This window comes from Triplophysa dalaica, chromosome 5 (genome assembly GCF_015846415.1).
Source record: "Triplophysa dalaica isolate WHDGS20190420 chromosome 5, ASM1584641v1, whole genome shotgun sequence".
Taxonomy (NCBI): Eukaryota; Metazoa; Chordata; class Actinopteri; order Cypriniformes; family Nemacheilidae; genus Triplophysa; species Triplophysa dalaica.
In genome coordinates, this window is record NC_079546.1 from 7,539,684 (window position 1) to 7,560,115 (window position 20,432).

At 37.5% G+C, this 20,432-nt stretch overlaps 1 protein-coding gene across 1 annotated transcript in view; it reads right to left on the bottom strand.

Annotated features, from left to right (window-relative positions):
• The window catches only part of LOC130420649 (extracellular matrix protein 2), a 71,930-nt gene extending 51,565 nt beyond the window's left edge, over nt 1–20,365 (bottom strand). The window contains exon 1 of the mRNA XM_056748106.1: nt 19,918–20,365. Coding sequence (XP_056604084.1) covers nt 19,918–19,945 — 28 coding nt within the window. The 5' untranslated portion in view covers nt 19,946–20,365. The remainder of the gene's footprint in view (nt 1–19,917) is intronic.
• Nucleotides 20,366–20,432: the final 67 nt, after the last annotated feature.

The window sequence follows — 20,432 nt, forward strand, 5'->3', positions numbered from 1 at the left end:
CTAGCAATATACCACATGGACCAATAAACCTCTTGCCCCCATTTACAAATAGGGCTATAATGTATACTGGAAAAAAATCAAATCCAAATCTCACCTAAGGGATATTGGAATTGTAATGTTCACTGCGGGCCAGGCCCCACCACCCAACATCAGCACCCAAACTTATGCTGTCGCTCATGTGTCTAAATATGAACAAACCCTATTTTTAATGTTTGAACACGAACATACTCTGTAACAAGAATCCTGATTTTTTTTTATTAATTGTTTGCCAAGCGCATAGTGTTAAATATTTTATTACACTCACATTCTGCGTAATCTGTTTTAGTACTTCCTCTTACTTACTACCAACTGCAAAAATCAAGGACTATATCAATAATTCTGCATCCACAGCATCAACAATATCAAAGGTCTGGTTACAATAGTTTCCAAAAACTATTTTTGAGGAAACATGCGGTGTTCAAATGACTAAACTCATGAAATGGAAGTAGCGATCGTCTTTTTCTTGCACGGATAAATCGTTTATAATAAATACTTAACAACTGTGTAAAACAATTTCAATTGTCATTTTTATTTCTGATAAATCCTGATGTCATAAATCTCTGGGGTTTGTCTCAGGTGTTACACATTCAGAACAAACTGTATTTCCAGGTCTTTTGGTGTTAGTCATGAGGTCTTTATACATTCTTCACCTGTGGGGTTATCAAGTATTTGTATTTAATTATCATTCAGTAATATAGTAATTTCCATGGGAGTACTAAATAATCCGGTTATTATTAGGGCTGTCAAACGATTAAACCTAATTAATTGTATCCACAATTAAAGATTATGATTTTACATAATATATGTCAGTTTACTGTACATATTAATTTTGTATTAAAAACAAAAAACATACACACATATACATACATACAAAATATATATTTATATATATAAGGAAATATTTACCAATATTTAACCGAAATTATGTATAAAAAATTCTTACATTTATACATGGATGTGTATGCGTTTATAAATACGAAATTAATATGCACAGCACACATGCATAAATTATGTAACACAAACTTTTATACTGAAAGGGATTAATCATTTGACAGCCCTAGTTATTATGACTAATCTTTTTTTTTTTTTTTACATTCGCACCATAAAATTTACAGTAAAGTCAAGATTTGACAAAAAATAACATTGTCAGTATTAATTGTTTTCCCGATTACATTTTCTATAGTCCTCAGACATGCTAACAGCATCACAGCACTTAAGGAATTTCCCAAAGGTCTGTGTGCGTCCGTGCGTAGAATTGAACCGAGAAATGTGCCCGTTTAAACCAGCTTTCTGGGTTATGATGACAGCCCATCAATATATATTCTGTTTCTAAACAGAAATTTCTAAGTGAGATGCCATTATACCCAAGAGTCCCAGAGGGAAACCCTAAGAGCTGAGTGCAGGTATTCCTGCTCAGCTCACATCTCTGCGAGATACCCAGGAACATCCTGGACCTGGTATAATCAGATGACGTATTTCTGAATAGACATGTTTGCTTTCTTACAAAAATTAGACAACCATGACCTCTCAAAGCCCATGAGCCTGGGAAAAGGAAAATAGAGGATGGGGGATGAAGGCTAGATAAGGTTAGAAAGAGAAGGACGAATGTAATATAATATTGAACATTGTGCTGCTCATCATATTTCAGATTGGATCTTCACCCAGCTGGAGGGTGGAGGGAGCGCTCATCTGAAATGTGATTCCAGCCAAATTGTTCGGTCTTCCAGCGCTTTTCTCAGTCTAACAGCTGTGCAACAAAGTTAACTGACTACTTTGTTTGAATGCTGCGTTGCAAGAGTTTAATTTGTCACGACCTTCACTTTAAGGTTGCGGACCATGCACCTTTTTCCAAAATAGGTTGACGTCCTCGGGAAGGGAGGTTGTGTATCAGCTGTTGATACACAAACAATCTAGATAGCAAACAAGGTAAGCCACTGTCGCGAAAGCAAGTCATTTTAAAGGTGTCATATGGTGCGAATACGTGTTTTGCTGTGTCTTTGGTCCGTTCCAAGTGGCTCATGCATGTATTTGACACACAAAATTGGTAATATTTAAGTATCAGAACAAAAGATGCATTCCTTCTAAAAGCGAATGCTCACCCCCACCTGCCTTAAACACCTTGTGTAACCACACACCCACAAATCTATGTCAGTTCATGGTGTGATTTGACCAAGACCGCCAAAATGTATATGCAAGTAAGAGGGGCGTACCTGTCAGCACAATTGCTTTGGAACCTGGTGTTCCAAATTTGGTAAGAGGCGTTACATTTTTCGTCACACACTTGCAGTATTCGACCAATCACAACGCACTGGTTAACTGGCCAATCATAGCACACGTTGCTTTTCAGAGCGATAAATTTGTAAAATATCGGCACGTTTCAGAGAGGCGGGCCAAAGAGGAGATACAAACATGCACGACATGTGGGAAATACAGCGCTTTTGCAATCTTAAATCGTTTATACACTTTGCATGACATCTAAAACAAACGATAATATTTGTTTAAGGTATATTGTGTCATATGACACCTTTTAAAAAATACAAATAAGATCTTAAAAATTCATACAAATTAGCCACCTGTAAAAATAGTTAGTGTATGAAGATTTAGTATATAGCACAAGACGCATGCACTACCTTTATGGTGCCCTTTATTAAGCCTGACTAAAACGATCTCTATGACCTGTTACGGGAAAAAACAAGAAAAAGATTTAGGACCCCATAGCCTGCAGCACTCTTTGTGTTTCATTTCACATAACCGTTGCCTTTTTTTGTTTATCTTTCTATTCCTTATAATTCTCTCACTCACACATTGTCTCCACCCCCGCCCACAGGTGCCCATGCGAAGCCCTAAACACACCACAGAGGTTAAAGGTCACGCATTTTAGCCATACAGCCCTTTGTTCAGCTGATTTGTGAGAAAGAGACTTGGGAACCAGTATGGACACTTCGAGTCGGTGTGCGTGCACGCCGTCATGCTGACCTCGGGTCAGTGTTAATGAGAGGCCAGGCTTGGCTGAGGAGTCCTGCTTCTGGCAGAGCCTGAATACAAAAGGAGGGAGTGGAAGAGGACAAGAATGTTTTTTGATTGGTAAAGCCATAATGCCACATTCCAGTGTGAGCGTCATCACTATCAGAGAAGTGGATATTTTTAAAAGGGATAGTTCACCTAAAAATGAAAATGATTTTGTTTACTCAATCTCATGGCATTTATACGCTGTATGACTTTCTTCAGAACAACACAAAAGATGATAAGACACAAAAGAAGAATGTGGACATAAACACATTTCTCAAAGTATTTTCTTTTGTGATCTACTGAAGAAAGTCAAATACAGGTTTTGAATGACATGAGGGTGAATAAATAATGACAGAAATTCATTTTGGGGTGAACTGTACATTTGAGGAGGATTTTAGTCTAAAAAATGTAACTGTGATTTTTGTTTTCTTAGAGGAAAGGTTCCCCCAATAAGACAAAAATTTGAAAATGTAAAATTACCCCCATAAAAGCTAGATGGAGACTGTTTAACCCCATACAAAGCTAATGGTCTCAGAAGAAAAATTGTTTTTGTGTCAAAGTTTTAGGCCAAGTAAATCATGACAGATTTTTTTGGGGGAGGTTTGACCTATTATTTTAAGCTTTCATTGTTTTACTTTCACTACTTTGCACCACTGAAAGCTAAAAGACCTATAACTTTGTTTTGAATTGACTGTCCAATTGAATAGCAAGCAAGGCTTCTTGTTTATTCTAACATTCTGCAGTTGTGAAATTCATGACTTCACCTCACATTCCCTTGAGACTAATTTGGGCTAAACAGAAAATCTAGCTAGATGGTCTGTGAAAGCAATTTCTTTTAACATGCTAACTGTAGGGAGTGGGACCTTTGAAGATTAGAAGCTGTTTACGGTTCAGATTGCGCTTTAGTTTTGCTCTGGGTACGATAAAGCTCTCATGGGCTGTGAAACAGAAGGGGAGGCTTCTTTAGAGACGTGTTGTTGTGAGTAGCTTATCAGGAAGTCAAAAATGCTTTGGTTTTTTGCTATTCCTTCTAAATAAAAATTTGAGAAAGGGTGTGCGAGAGGAAGGGGGAAAGGAAAGCAATTCCGTGGGTCTATTCACACAAAACGGAAAAGTTTGGATATGGTGAGGATTACATTTAAAACTGAAAGAACGTAAGAAAAAAAATCTCAAAAGGTTCCCCTCTCAGGAGAACTAATCTTAGTGCCATATACCCAGATTCACAGAAGTCAATGCAAATACAATTCTTGTGCTCCATTCAAGACCAGTCATAATTAGTATGCATTAAAATTCATAATTCAGCTCGGCTAACCCACTGCAATTCTAAATGGATTGTGTTACTTAAAAGGCCCTTTTGTCAGCCTCTAAAAGGCAAAAGGATTTCCATTTGAATCCAATATGGCATGTCAAACAAAGGTATTGGATTTTTGTTTCTGAATAAACGGGGGACTTAATAGTATTGTATGTGAACTCGATCTCTAATTCCATAACCCATAAACTATTCATGCTTTGCCCATCCACGTTTGCTTTCTTTCCGTGTATGTCCCTCATAAGAACCCCATGAATTTAAAGCAAGACACAAGTCCTTCGATGTTCAGCTCACTTTGTTTATTTTATAAGAAATTTGTCAACACAAACCATTTCAGTTTCAATATGAATGGGAACTAGGCTAAGCTTCATCTAAAATCTGTATTTTCTTCCTCTCCTAGTCTGTAATACATAGTAACATCAATGCCAGCCAATGACATGTGCAGTTAAATTAAATGTGCTATTGTGTCATCATTATTTCCATAGTTACCTCTGAAATTAGTGTTGCTTTTCTTCACTGCAATTAAATGAGATTGAAGAGATTAATTACTCCGAGTGCAATTAAACCCACTTTCATTATTCTTCAAGTGGAAAACCGGTAAAGGGAAACTTTAAAACGTGCTTAAAACCTTAATACTCTTGGAAATTAAACAGTGATGTTAAGAAAATGTGATTTCTTACAGAACATTGTGTACTGTAGTATTTTATGGGTAAATGACAGAACCACTAAGACAAATGCTCACATTTATTTATCAGTTGTTCCAAATCTGTTTAAATTTCTTTGTTCTGGTAAACACAGAGAAAGATATTTGGAAGAATGCTTGTAACCAAACACAAATTTCTTGGCCACCATTGACCACAATATTGGGGAAGTTTGCTTTATACATTTCTTTGTTCTGTTGAACACAAAAGTAGATATTTTGAAGAATGCAGGTTATCGTTTGCATTGTTTTCTTAACTATGTCTATGATATAACTTGTACCTAATTTGTTCAAGACATGCAGATATTCTGAGCAGACCAAAACGCGGGGTAAAAATGATAAACCTAGCTAACCAAAAATGTTGTGCCAGTTAGAGGTCTGATGGATCCACCAGCATAGCAGCAAACAAATACAACATATGTTGATGTTCAGCTATGCGGGATTTATCTGCAGGGTGTAACACACACAGGCAAATCACAAAGTGGCTTTGTTGCCTTGTAGAAAGAAGTCTGTGGTCTATATCCGTGTGTATGTTGGTTTCATCTTCATGGACGTGCAGTGATAAGAGCCACAGTGAACGTGATTGTTTTTAGCACGGAAAACAAAGAAGCTTTTTAAATATATAATCTGCCATCTTGTCTCTTGCTCGAACATAAAATTCTCAGTATGAAGCATTTAGCAGTCATCTCTCCTTTCAATTTCATGTTCTCCTGTAAAAGCAAGTTCCTTTCTTTCCATTTTATGAAGTAATGGAGCAGGACGCAAACTAATTTACTTTGAACCGTTGTGTATTTAATGGAAGACAATAACAGTGATGCTTATTGCCCTGTTGGGAAGTCACTAGTTTTCCCTGATAAGGATGGGTAAATTCCCCAAAATCATGTGAATCCTGTCTGAATTAAACAAATCTTAGTTTTTTTTACCCTCAACTGCAAATATAGAGGATCTACCATTTTTAGGCTAACTCTGTTATCTCGAATACTTAATCCGTTTTATGGCCCAAGATGCTGGGAAAAACTCCAACCCTCAGGACAGGCCGGTTTGGGTAGAAAAACAAACTATAATACAGGCTGGTATCTGTGAAGATATAGTTCAAGAATTACTGGATTAGATTATACATCAATACATAGCTAAAAATTCTTTCAATTTAATTTCTTCCTATCAGAAGGAACAGTAGGATGAAATCCTCTTAATCTGGAAAAGGCAATCTACAAACACACACATACCGCTCTGTTCCCAAAACATCCCATGCAGGAAATGCCCAGAGAAGACTGTGATGTCATGCTAAAGATCAATACGATAGAAGACCTAATGTAATTCGGCTGGAATGGTGGGAGCATCTGAAGGGCATATTTGACTTCAGCTGCATCGTTTCCATTATTAACACACTTAATACACACTTACAGGCTTTCTCAAGCGTTCACAAAACAAAAGTGCTCATGTGTCCAAATGATAGTCCTCAACGCAGGTTATGTGTCTGAGCGCAGTGGTATGACGGACCGATGACCTCACCTCTGATGTCTTTAATAAAAAAAAAGATGGCAGTAAGAAAGTCTACTGAAATGTGTGTGTTTGAGGGTTTAAAAAGCCGGTATTAAAGTTGGATTTGATCCAAAGCACTATATTCTATCCCCAATAGACCACCATCAAAGAAGACCATCACATTTTTTATATCTCGCACTTATCTTTACTCTCCACACATCAAATAGCACATGTACCCGCATCTATCAAATATTTATTAACACATTTGTCAAGCTTGCCAAGACTAAATCCAAATAAAGTGTATGTGATGGATAGATCATCCTTATAGTTTGTCTCATAATCTGTTATGCAGTACACAGCTCACTAAGAGTCCGAAAGCTCCAAAACTACCATAATCTGCATTTTGGGGAAAAATGGAGGCCATACCGATGTTAAACTACTTGAGGGCAAGTAATTAATTGAGGAATGTCCATTTTGGCCAGTTTTTTTTTTTATAATTTAAAAGTAAATGCTTTTGGCATCAAATGTTTATTGCTATGATTTAGTTGTATAGATTTTTTTTTTCCAGGCAAGGCATATTAACATGAATACATTCATGAATACATCCCTTAAACAGAAGGTGGTTGAGGGGGTGACTGTGACCGACCTTCATGCTGTTGGCAGAAAGAGGACAACAGTTATTTTCCACAACATTAACCTGCTGGGTTAATTACCCGTCTGATCGTTGAACATTACCTTACAGTCCAAAACATGTTTGTCCTGGTTCCCAAACTACAGCGAGTGATTTAAGGGAAACAGATTCAGTTAAATATTTAATGAACAATTTAGGACAATTTCCAAATTAGCATAATAATAACAAAAGCTGCAATGATGATGACATCATTTGACTTGGACCCACCCAGACATAAAATAACCTGCAGTTTTATGTTTCAAACAGAAATGGCGATATAGAGGCAAATGTTACAGATTGTAGCTTTAAAAAAGCTAAAAAAATATATATAAAATAAATATAGACTAGTCACTTATTTTATGAGTTAATATGAGTTTTATGTTTGTATGTAACCTCCAATGCTATTTTGTGTGAGCCAGGACACTTTCCGGGTGTAATTAGCAAGCGTACTCACTAAACAACATAAATAGTTCATTTTACAGTAAAGCTCCATAGGGCAGCTCTCATGCGCTCTTTTTTCTAGCCTATGAAAAGAAAATGTGTTCCTGACATTCATTGACCAACTCGCACCCACAAAAAGGTAACCTCCACCTCTAATGCCATGTCTGAAAGCAGTCTGAACATTTCAAGAGGGCTGGTTGATTGCCTTTATCACGGTCTTCTAAAGAATCTCCTGCCCTATAGCCTGAAAGCCCCTTTTCTTCGTCTAGTGGAAAGACAAACCATGGCTGTGTCACATCGTTCTTCCATATCCAAAACCCAGCTCTCAGCACTCACAGCCCTAGAGCCAAAAGACTTGAAAGGGCCCTCTCAAAAGAACAGGGTTACAAAGTCTATGCGGAAGGGGCTGCCAGAGGTCTTCATTGACCAGCACGGCAGACATCAACAATGACCGTCTGTGACTTCAAAACACCCTCCCCCTTATTCACGTCGAACACATTTGCCTTCTCCATCGACCCACATACACAAGCGCACACACATCTGCGGTAACAATGGCTGCTTTGCCTGTGGTCCCCACTGATTCTTCAGGGGCCGTCTGTTGAGCGCATCTCTCAATGGCCTCGTTATGCCACCAGCCAAACACCCACCTCCTGATAGTACGCTCGCTCGCGCACACAAACACCCGCCTGATGCCAGGGCACAGCTGGCACTCTGAGAAACACGTGAGACGGTTCCCATCAAACTCGTGTTGTGTCTCAAAACAAAAGACAGAGAACAAAATGTTCTTCTTCATAGACGGAACCAAATGTTGACCACGTTTTGTGTGAGAAAAAACATGTTTGTTTGTATTATGCCATGGAGGAAACCTGAGTGAAACATAGCCCTAAGCCCTGTCCAGTTTGGCGGTTTGCGAACTAAACCTTATGCAAATTTTCAATAGAATTTGTTTTTATTGCTGATATTATCTGCTCTGTTTGCATTTACTGTAGCCCAGTGCGCTTGAAAAACAGCCGAAGGGCCCAAACCACAGTTCAAAACACACCCACACATATCGCCTTGTACGACTTAGCAGAATAAAAACATCATCAATAACATCTTCATTAGCGGGAGAAAAAAATAAAAACGTATTCTTTGAGCCCACACAGGCCTCGTCACGGATACCAAAAGAGAGTTGAAGAATTGACTCTGATTGCTTGTTTACAAAAACTGGAGGCAGGCTGCACATACAGAACAATTTGTGCGAAACTATATGAGTATTCATGTCTTAAAGGACTTTTTAAAACTGTCAGCTAGCAATCCGTAACTTTTTTTGGCTAAAATTAACAGGAACTTGAAAAAATAATGTTCAAAATTGTCTCCCGAGCATTTCCCGATTCAATAAATGAGTAGGTCAGTTTAAAATAAGCCCCCATCGACTTCCCATAGTAGGAATAAAAATTACTATGGAAAGTCAATGGGGTAGCTTTCCTTAGATTCTCACATGCAGGCACACATGCAAGGTCGCATCATTTTCAACAAATCAGGAAAAACCCATCTAGCACAAAAAGAAAACACACCCTTATGAGAGTAATCCACATCTGTTAAGGTCCGTTTTTGTTTTAAATCGCACAAACAGCTACCGAACAACATTCTCAGAAATTCTAGCCGAGCGGTCCGTGTTTCCTCTGCTTGTTTAACACAAAGCAGCAGGTGTGGCAGGCCTGTCCCTGCTTGCTATCAGAACCAGAGGGGAAAGAATAGGTTTGATAATGACTTCACGCTGCAGCCCAAACAGAACACTGAAAAACAAACACAAAAACCAGGAAGGAATAGAGAAGGTGGAGTATTTTCCTGTAGGATTATTTTCTGCTGAATCAGGGACTTTTGTTTGTTACCATAACACTGAACTAGTACCTGTATACCCACATACCACTTATATCATATTTTCTTTCTCATGAAAATACAAGTTTCAGAGGACTGTTGAAAGCAAAGGCTTTCCTCCATCGTGGGCTGGCTTTCATGTGAAACTGTGGTGAGGCATATGTGGGAAGACGGGCCATAAATGCACTCTGAAAATATAAAAATCCACCCCCACCTTCACATGTGACGGACACCTGGAACAGTATTCTGAGTATTTCTCAAATTTCGTGCAACACTATCATGAGCAAAATTACTGATAGGAAATACATTTCCTGGCACCAAATTTAGTTCTTGGTTTCTTTATACTCGATACAATGTAAAACATGTAGCAAAGCTTGTCGTATTTGAGAAATACATTACGTTATTGTTCAATCTCATTCAATTTCATTTAACAATTACCTTATTAAATGAAGATGTGTGCTCAATACCTTATTTTTTCAGTAAAGTATCAAAATTGGTAAGGAGAGCTGAGAACATGTTACAAAATCCCTAGAGATATTTATGTGTGTGTAGTCAAAGCTCTCTCTTGATCGCTCCTTTCTTGCCCTTTTTTACTCTCACTCGGTCTGTTTTTGGTCTCACAGATGTTATTTTGCATCGGTCTCTTTGACATAGGAAAATAAGCTTGAGATCAGTGGTGCAAAACTGCCAATGTCCTGACTGAACAGAGAGTCTCATTCAAGCCCATGTTGCTCTCAGCAACCTGCAAAATGACCTTTAACCTCACTAAATGGTAATAATGCAGGGACGCAACCCAGCCCGTAAGAGAAATACTTTGTCCAACCAGAGCAACCGAAAGGTGTAATTTATGTGGAAAAACATTCATGAAACCAGTAAAATATATCCCTACAAATACTTTTGGCAGATATGTTTGAGATTGTTTAACACAGCGGCGCAAATATAAGGTCTAGAGATTTTTCTGCTTTTGTAAGGAGTTTTACAATGTGTAAGAAATAAACCATGCACATCTGCACACTGTAAAAGTAGTTAAAATAAGCTTCTTTAAATAAGCCTGCGTGCATCCAAATGTGTTTTGGAGTGCGCAACCATTACTTTTCTTTAGTACTACCTTTCGCATTTCATGGAAGAAAGTCAGTCATGCAGGTGTCGAAATACCTGCGGGTGAGAAAATGTTGGCCAAAGTTTTGTTTTTAGAAAAGCAAATCCTTCAAGACTAGGTAAACATTGGTTTAGTCAATGGCTTGGCCTTTATACTCGTGTGTTATTTAATCTGGTCAGTGGTACGGTTAACACACACACACACACAGACCTACACAACAACTTTAATAGTATAATAAGTATAACAAGTATAATAGATTGAACTGGACACTTCCCAAGTGTTCTGCTTTCAGCCCGTGTTTCTTGCTGCTAGACAACATCTCTGCACAGCAGGGGTGACAGCAGTAGACCCGAGCTTGTTCACATTTGAATAAACTGTGCCATGTATACACCGGTCATTATGTCTCGCAAAACAGGCAAGGAGGGAACAACACACCCCTACATACAAGCTGCTAAAACTTTGACATCCAGGCTTTGTTACATAAGCAGTCTGAGGCATCTATCATGATAAAGCCTAAAAACAATCCCTGCAAACACACACAAACCTTTTTATATAGTTTTGCTATATGGTCCTTAGAAATAATTTCAACCAGCAGACAGACACACACCCAAAATCTCCTTTTTTATTGCAGAGGCTCTCGCCACAATAACGTATGAGACGTAAGAGAGAACCATCATTAAGTTTTCAATATGGATCCATCATAAAGGAACCGTCTAACAGACAGCCTTGGAATCCATCAGTCATTTAGGTCACACAAATGTACACAAATGCTGTATGACATATGCAGAAGATGGTCAGTGTGTGCCTGCTCCAGAGAATCTTGCACCTCTGTCTGGAATTTAGCACGGTTTTGTGCCACACATACACTACTAATATTATTTTATACACTGCTAGATATCAATACCATATAGCGGACCTCAAAATACAACTTTTTTGCATTTTTAAAATAATGTTTTCACAGGCAAGGATGCCCCCAAAGGGAGGTTTGGGCTTGGATTTGTCAGGTTTTGCTCACTTCCAAATCAAATGTGCACAAGTCAAACACAAAACATACACTTAGATACTTTAAAAGCCATTAGACTTTTGATCTATAAGAATATTATAATAGCAGTGCATTTTAAAGCACCTGATCAGTGATCAGTACATGACGCACATCAACCTACATGTAAAGCCAACATCAGCCCAGTAACCACATACATAACACATTCAATCACTATAGTAATGCACAGTCCTTGTGTGAACCACAGCAGTAATGAATAGCTTTTATATGGCTGGAGATGGGTGGTGTATTTAATGACTGGGAAATGGTTAACATCACTGACAAAAGTCTATACAAACATCTCAAAGTGATATGCAGAAAGATTCAACGCACTACCTGCGTCTGTTTGACCGAACATAACACTGTCGTGAGACGTGGGACATCCAAAATGCCATTGCTTTAAAAGGTTAATAAAAGATTTAAGATTCACAAATATGCTTCATGGTCATGTGTTGGTTATTTCTCAGTGGGACAGTGAAAGCCTCCAGCGATGGGTTGATTGGGTAATAAACTCAAGAATAAAATAACAATGCACGGCTTTCTTTGTTTTCAAGATCAACAAAGGAAAAACAACAAATTAGAAATGCTTGCTTGAATTCCCAGTGGAAGCCTATATTTTTCTGCACGGCAACACATTTGCCTCAAGTTCCAGAATGGTCCTCTACAGAAAAATACAAACATGAGAAATAAGAAAAATATTTGGAAGGTTAAAGAAGCGAATCAAGCATAAGGAAAGGTTGTGTCAATTTACTCAACCTATTTGCCCTTCCATTTTCCATAGGACAGGAGTAGAAACAACTCAAGAACCATTACACAGGGCCTGCCATTGGTTTATAGTGGATGTCTGCGAACATCAAAAACGATACATAAATAATAAGAATGCAAACACTTAATAATTCATCAAAAATGTCTGTTTTGTTCCACAGAAATAAAAGCTGCATATGAGTTTGCAGTGACATGGGGGGAGTAAATAATGAGAGAATCTTAATATTTGGCAGAACAATTCGTACAATATTTCGCAGCCATAGAGCTTTCACAAAAAGAAAATCAACCAATGAGTCTCAAAACAATGAAAAGCACAAAGCAAACTCAAAGCAGAATGTCTGGCATCCTGTTGAAATCAGAGACATATATTTTCCTGTCAAGAGATTTAAATGAGTCATAAATAAATAAAAAAGCATCGGACTAATAAAAAGAGACCTGAAACACTATAATAACGTCACTGTGATAAAAAATATCAGTGGTGGAGCACAAGATGTGCTTCGGAGTCATTATTTAGTTTAATGCAAAGCAAAGGGATAAAAGAAAATTGGATAGATTCCTGTCATGGGGAGCCACAGAACTTCACATTTTGGATGTTTGTTTTTTGTTTTTATTCATGTTTATAGCAATTTCACTGCAAATACAAATATTGTTTAAACATTCAATAAAACAAACTCCTCAGTGAAACATAACAAACTTGTTTGATAAAAGAGATAAACGTTTTTACATTTATTACTAAACTGCAGCTTCAGATCATCAGCTTTTGTAGAAGAATCTATAGACCTGTCTGAATCTTAACAGAGTCAACTACAGGCTCCACACACAAATCCTGTAAATACAAGTTAAGGTTTTTGAGGTGTCGGCCTTACCCATAAAATCAGCAGAGTCAAATAGCTCTCTAGAATAACAGTGTAGTCCAGACATCAAACAGCACTGAATCAGGCAGCATCATTGAATCAGCTGACACTGAAGGAAACCTGCACGGACAAAGTCCTGGACCATATGAGGACACGGTTTACAGAGACACATCTCTGCTGGTTCATTTATTTCTGAAGGTATTCATTTCAACAAGTCACCAAAAAACGTGCCTTGTTAAAAAGTTATTTGGTTACACTTTATATTAAGGTACACAAATTCATCATTGACTACTTGTTTATTAACATGCATATTGGTTGTATATTAGCATGTATAAAGCACATACGAATGCCTTATTCTACATCCCTTAATCCCACCCAATATCTTAACCTAAAAACTACCTTATAAACTGTAATTATTAGTTTATTGAGGCAAAAGTCGTTGTTAATAATAGTTCAGTAAATAGTGAGAATTGGTCCTTATTCTAGTGTGACCAGATGTTTTAATGTTTGTAGTTTTTAATAAACTGGAAATATTCTCTTTATATATGTTACACATGAGCTACTTGTTTGATGTCAACCATTAGCCACAACCAGTAAAAAGCAGATAAAATGACCTTCAATTTAAAACAAAATGGCCAAGTACCCCAATTGTGACCTTATTAAAGGGTAAGTATATCCCAAAATCAATTTGTGTAACCCAAATGACGGCAAACATGTTTTAAGACCCCCCGGCATCTTTGGAGCACAAATAAAGACATTTAGGTGACATCCGACAGATTTCCAGGCATCCTCATAGACGTAATTGTTATAGTTGTTGTCAAGGTCCATAAAAGTACAAAAGACATCGTTAAATTGGTCTATCCGCTCATAGTGGCTCTATTTAATTTTTTTGAAGCGACGAGAATGCTTTATGTGCGAAAAACAAAACAAATAAACCATAGAAAATTCTCCTCTGTCATGTCAGTTTATGGTGCGGGTTCACGAGAGCACTTCGACGCATGAAAAAGTACCCAATAATATCTGATCATTAAATCTATAAATAGTCCAAATACGTGTCAAATATAAACGTTTACCGTAAGTACAGTTTAAAAGTCTACAGTACCACCCACCATCTTTCGATATGAGTTTGTGACTGACAAAGGAACACGTCTTGGCCTAGTCTTAGAATCTTTCAAGTTGAAAAGACCATAAAAACAACACAAAACATGTTTTTGTATCTGCTGTGCATTTTTGACATGGGCACATCAAATACAACTGAAAAACAAATGCATAATCCAAGAGGCTTTGAAATCACCAAACAATTCTTGTAAATATCAGATAAAGTGGGGTTTGTGCCAGACCCTCGAGTGAGAGACATGAGCTCAGAGGTTTGTGCGTGTATATTCCGGTGTGTTGTTTAACATCGGTTCTGGATCATTTACACATGGTAAATGCAAACAACTAATGTGAACCAGTCGGGTCCAAAGCTGTAGTTTTGAAACTCACGCAAGCATCTACACACCCTTGGACGTATAAATCTTGATATGCAATGCTGATAGTCAGTGCACGGCAGTTTATAACACACACGGATTCGGGCTAAGAAAAGTAATCTTGAAATAAACAAAGAAAAATGCAGCCCCGTTTACGTGATTTAAGCAACAATATTCTCTGGCTAAAAGAGGAAATGTTATGTTTGGTACAGTAAAGTTGGAAATTTTAAAACATGACACGATGTGTTGGTATTTTGAGTCAAACAGCCTTCTTCTGTTTACAGTAAGGAAACGGCACAGGGTTGGTGGAAACAGCATTTCACAGTCTGCCAAAAGTTAGCAATGCCATAACACTAAGTGAGTGAGTGTTAGAACCTCCAGAAACAACTCCGTGAGCAAGTGCCAGTTGCATGCATGTATAATAATATCTAAAACCAAAAAGTTACTTTTATGGCCCTCACTATTAAATTGTCTAATCATTTTTCTGATGGAGGGTTAGTCGATATTATCATCACATTCAAAAAACAAATATTACAACAAATACTGAATTACATCTTTGAGAGATCTTCCCAAATACACACACACACCAGAATGTATTTTAGTACGTGTCCAAAATGGAAAGACGAACCAGTGGTGTGGTCGTTTACCTCACTTTCTGCACAGCTCGGTCACAAGCACCGGGCAAAAAAATCACATTTGCAGACAGATTCTTTTCCGGACGCTATAATTCTCTATCTACCACAACAATGATTTAAGACAGAAAGAAAACAGACAGAGAGAGAGATTTCATTGAACAAAGAATGTCAACCATGAGAATTATTTCCTCATTTACTCACCTTCATGTCAACCTGTATGACTTACTTTCTTCTGCAGAACACAAAAGAAGATATTTTGAAGAATTTTGGTAAAAAAAACATCATTAGACCCTATTGACTTGTATCGTGTGGACACAAAACCCCTGAAACATCTCAAAATCTGTCCCGCTGTGTGAAAAGAATTAAGATTCATAAACTGGTTTTGAACAACACAAGGGGGAATAAACGATGACAGTTTTTGATTGACAGAACTATCCCTTTAACATGTGACCGTCATAAACACACAAGTTTAGTTTACCCTATTGAAACCACATCCACCTCATGAGTTCAATAATTTTCATCAAGATTTTGGCGACACGTGTCAAGTACTGTACATCATTACAATATTAACCAATGTAGATAAACTGTTTCCACATATTGACTACAAACACAAATTGAAAAAAATTGCATTAGCTTATAAATTACATTTAAGACAGACAGTGCCTTGAAGCAGATATGAACATCAGACTTGTATTCAGTGTGAACAGGAAGCTGGAAGCGACTCCAGCACACACTAGCTCAGATCACATGGGGGTTGCGGACTACACAGTTCACAGATCTCACGTTTTAATTGAAAGAAAAATGCATAAAACTCACAGCTCCTTGATGTGCCATGTGGAATCACTTAAAATGTATGCCACCAATTTAAACCACACCACAGCATTTTCAGACGTACCCTATATTATCTGCAGTCTGGGTCGACAGGAGCCATACTGATTCCCCCACACTAGACATCAAACTCATCTATGTTCAGGCAACTAACTTAAGAAAAGAATGCCTTTAACATAACCATAAATCTGGCTTTAAACCATAATGAAGCTTTTTAAAACACACAAAAACAATCAGCCTTGATCAAGTTAGCAACAGCTGAAAAGGTAATATTGTAAACATATCATACAAATTAAACGTTATATAAAAAAAATGAATAAATAAGAACAGTAAAATAAAAATGCAATTATGATTTGTGAAAATACGATGACCTTATTACATTTCATGCAAGGGCATCTAGCAATACTGGAAATTAAATGTTTATTTTGCTTTTTTATTTATTTTTTGTTAAAAGGTTATTTGGAGGTTTGAACAAAAAATACAACTCTTTGATTTTGGTTGTAAACTGTTAATGGAATAAGTCAGTCCAATGCATTGTGGGATACAGGATTCCATGCACTGCACTCTGCACATTGTCAAATTTAGTGGCTCATTAGGCATTCCATACATTCCAAAAATTCACATACTGTGCACGTATACATTTCTTTACTATACTATGCTTTCTATTCCTGTATTGTAAACAGAGCAAAGTAGACTAAACTAACTGCAGGGCTGCTTATATGTTATCTTTGGAAGTGAGGTGTTAAACGATGGGAGGAGGTTAAAGAAATATACACATCTAACATGACGGAGGGAGATCAGTCAGTATGACCACGAGTGCAGTCTCAGGTTAAAATCACACACCTGGACGTTCTTACAGAGACCGTGCATAGCCATTCCATTGTGCAAAATGTCTGAATTTCATTCACCTTCATGGGAAAACATTGCTGTTTGGGCCTTGCATTCTGCATGCAGTGCAGCTCGCCAAAAGCATTTGAGCAATTCTCAACAAACCAGCAGTTGTTTTCAATTTACCAGCTGTTAAAAAGATTGTTATCAGAGAGATTAAAACAACAAGGCACAGGGCAGAACCGGCTGAACCTGACACACATCTTTTAATTCCATCTGAGCTTACGGAGTTTATATCCTGGGTGGAAAATAGGATCTTTGCTCCATCCCATGATGCAATGCAGGCCGCGGCAATGCAACATTGCGTCGGTGTCGTGATATGTGTTGTGGACTATGTTCTACTATGTTATGCTGGGAATTTAAGCAACGCTTTAACACACAGCCTTTGCCCACCAAGGAATTCAGGGTGTCAGTAATGCAAGAAAGAAAAAAAGAAAAAGAAACATACAACATTCAAGCCCTGCATATGCCTATACAGGAAATTTGCCATCTGAATAACACTAATTTCGTACACTGATAAAACACATTGGCTGTAATATTCAAGTTTTTTTTCCAACACTTTAAGAGGAAACATTACGTTAAGCATATAAAACAGATGTAAAGCATCATACCCAACCCATAGACCCGTTATATGCTTTTGCCATGTTCAGGAAATTAAAAACTTTGTGATAATGAGATCAGATCAGAATACAAATACGCAAATCTTTATTGTTCTAGTTTAGCGACTTTATTTTCCTTGTTTTGTGTATTTGTCTAACAGCATTTTACACCGTTTTAAGATAATAATTCTTACAAAATGGAATTGAGAGGAAACTTTATTGAAGCCACAAAAAAGAAGTTTCATGGAGTCTTAAATCAATACCTCTGATCACAATAATTCTCAAAAGGCAAGTTAGTGCCAAATGTTCAACTTGTCCGGACAGTCTTCACAATTTAAGAAAGCTGTCGTAAAAGATCTTGGTTCTTAGTAATGTAAAAGCACAGACAAAAAACTCTGCTTATGACACGGCCGCCTGCCCTTTTGTTCACTAACAACATCTAGTTTCTCTCAGGAAGGACATTGTGCAAGATGACAAATAGCCAGCATTATGTCTAAAGACAGGGAGCAATGGCTGTTTAGTCTCATATGAAGCAGCATGTATGAATACACCATTCTGCTTCTGTCTTCCACAGATAAATGACTTCCATGTATTATATCGGGACACCATCCCACAGAATGAGGTCATTTCACAAATGCAAATACTTCAGTGCTTTGAGATGAAGCCTAACAAACAAAGCTATTTGAAATAAACGGTGCATCTGAATTGAAAGACTCAATCGATTTGTGGCGGTTTGTTCAATTGCTGTCTTGGCAATATTTTGGCCAAAAATGTAATCAATAAAAGAAAATGTCTGACAAAACATTAGACATCGACTTATCTCCATCTCCTTTTAGTTGTAAAAGGCACCAATATATTTAAGGAAATGACATTTTCTGTATGCCTTTAAATGAGTCCCTTTTGGTAATTCTTGTTTTTCTGGTTATGGTTGTAATCTCAGGGAGAAAACCAAAGAACATGGTGTCTTCCCAGACACTTTCTCAGAATATTACTCATAATCTAACCATTGTTATGAACATCAAATGAGAAAACCCTATGGATGAAACTACAAAAAAAAAAGAGAAGTAGGAAACTTCGGTCTCGATTTTATGCTGATCTCTAGAAATCCGTTCCCGTTAAAACTCCAAAACAATTGGTGACAACATTTATGAAAAGCAGTTTGTTGTACATTCCCTTTCATCTATAGGACAAGCAAGCATGTGTAACTATCTAAAGATGGAATGCACACACCACAACAAATGAGCTCCACACTACAGAATGTATGGAGACAGCTGACGATTTCAGCTATCCCAGAATGCCACAGTCTGCAGGGGATCAGCGATGGGGTTTGTGTGCGAGAGATTGTAGTGGCCTTATAGGTAATATGACCTAAAAGGAAGCTCTGTACAAATTTGGGCAGGTCAACAACGGTCAAACTTACCTGATAGGTCAGCAGGAGGGGGGGGGTTGGGTTTGGGGCTACAATTTCATTTTAGGGATTATAACAATATGGCAATAGTAGTGATTAGATGTAAAAGAGCAAATGGAAAACACATTCCTACAACATGTCTCGAGGCAATTGATCAACATATTACTTCAGTAAAATGAGAAGTGACACAATTGCACAAATGTTGATCTAAGTGAGGACTCAATAACAACCTAATCATAAAAGCTGTTAGTACTAGTTGGACATATACCTTAATCCAAACTTCACACTATACAAACAGAAAAAGCACCTGCTCATTTGAGTTATTAAATGAATGCAAAATGAACAAACACACTCAGTTGCAAGTAAACTTTGTGTGCATTGTGACATTTACAACCCAAGGCAAGACTAATGTCAACATAAGTGATTTGAGTGGAAGACCTATAGACTATGGCTCCCTCTTGAGGCCTTAAATGCACATAACAACTTAAAAAGTATGAGCAAATGTATATGTTTTTCCAATAAATTACAAATTTGAAAGGAAAGTTGATACATTCACACAGCAGCAAAAAGTGATTACATATATCGTTTGATTGTGTTACTAAGGTAGCATTCACAACCGGTGCAATTCGCATTAAGATAAGTAACGTTAGTGTAGAAACCGGATACTGTTAGATAACTATATTAAACAGACGAGGCCTTAAAACCTAATTTTCGGTAAAAACAAGATTTTTGGACTGACCTGTGTCTTTAAATGACCGCCACTCTGTATGTTCTACATGCGTAACGTTACTTCTGCACAGGTGAAAAAAATCAATTAACTCACAGACACGTAGATAAGAGCTGTTTGTCATACGATTGTGTAGATCCAGTTGCTTGTTGTCACCAGAGCTGCTTTCATCAGTTTGTAAGATGCCGTGCTATACACTTTTATCAAAAAAATAAAATAATAACGTTCAAAGAAGCTGGACGAAGACATCACGGTTGGCCTCCTAATCCGTTTATTCAAATTTGAGGTGTGAAGAGCGCCGCCATCTTTGAAATGTCATCGTGGCGTTTACAGGTGTTCAGACATCTTGGCAATCAGGCCAAGTCGTGTAGCCATCTGTGAATTATCGATTTATAAACTTTAAAAACGTTTATACGGATGTCACACACAAAAACGTCATCGTTAGTTGCGCAATGTACTAAAAATTGTCCATTTAGTGTACAACTAAGTGTCACAATGGAGATTTTTTCTTTCTCCGTTGACAGACTAATTGGCAATAGGCCTACATGTGCAGTAAATTACGCCGTTTAAGTCGACGAATCTATATCGCTGCAATGAAATAGCCTGTATTA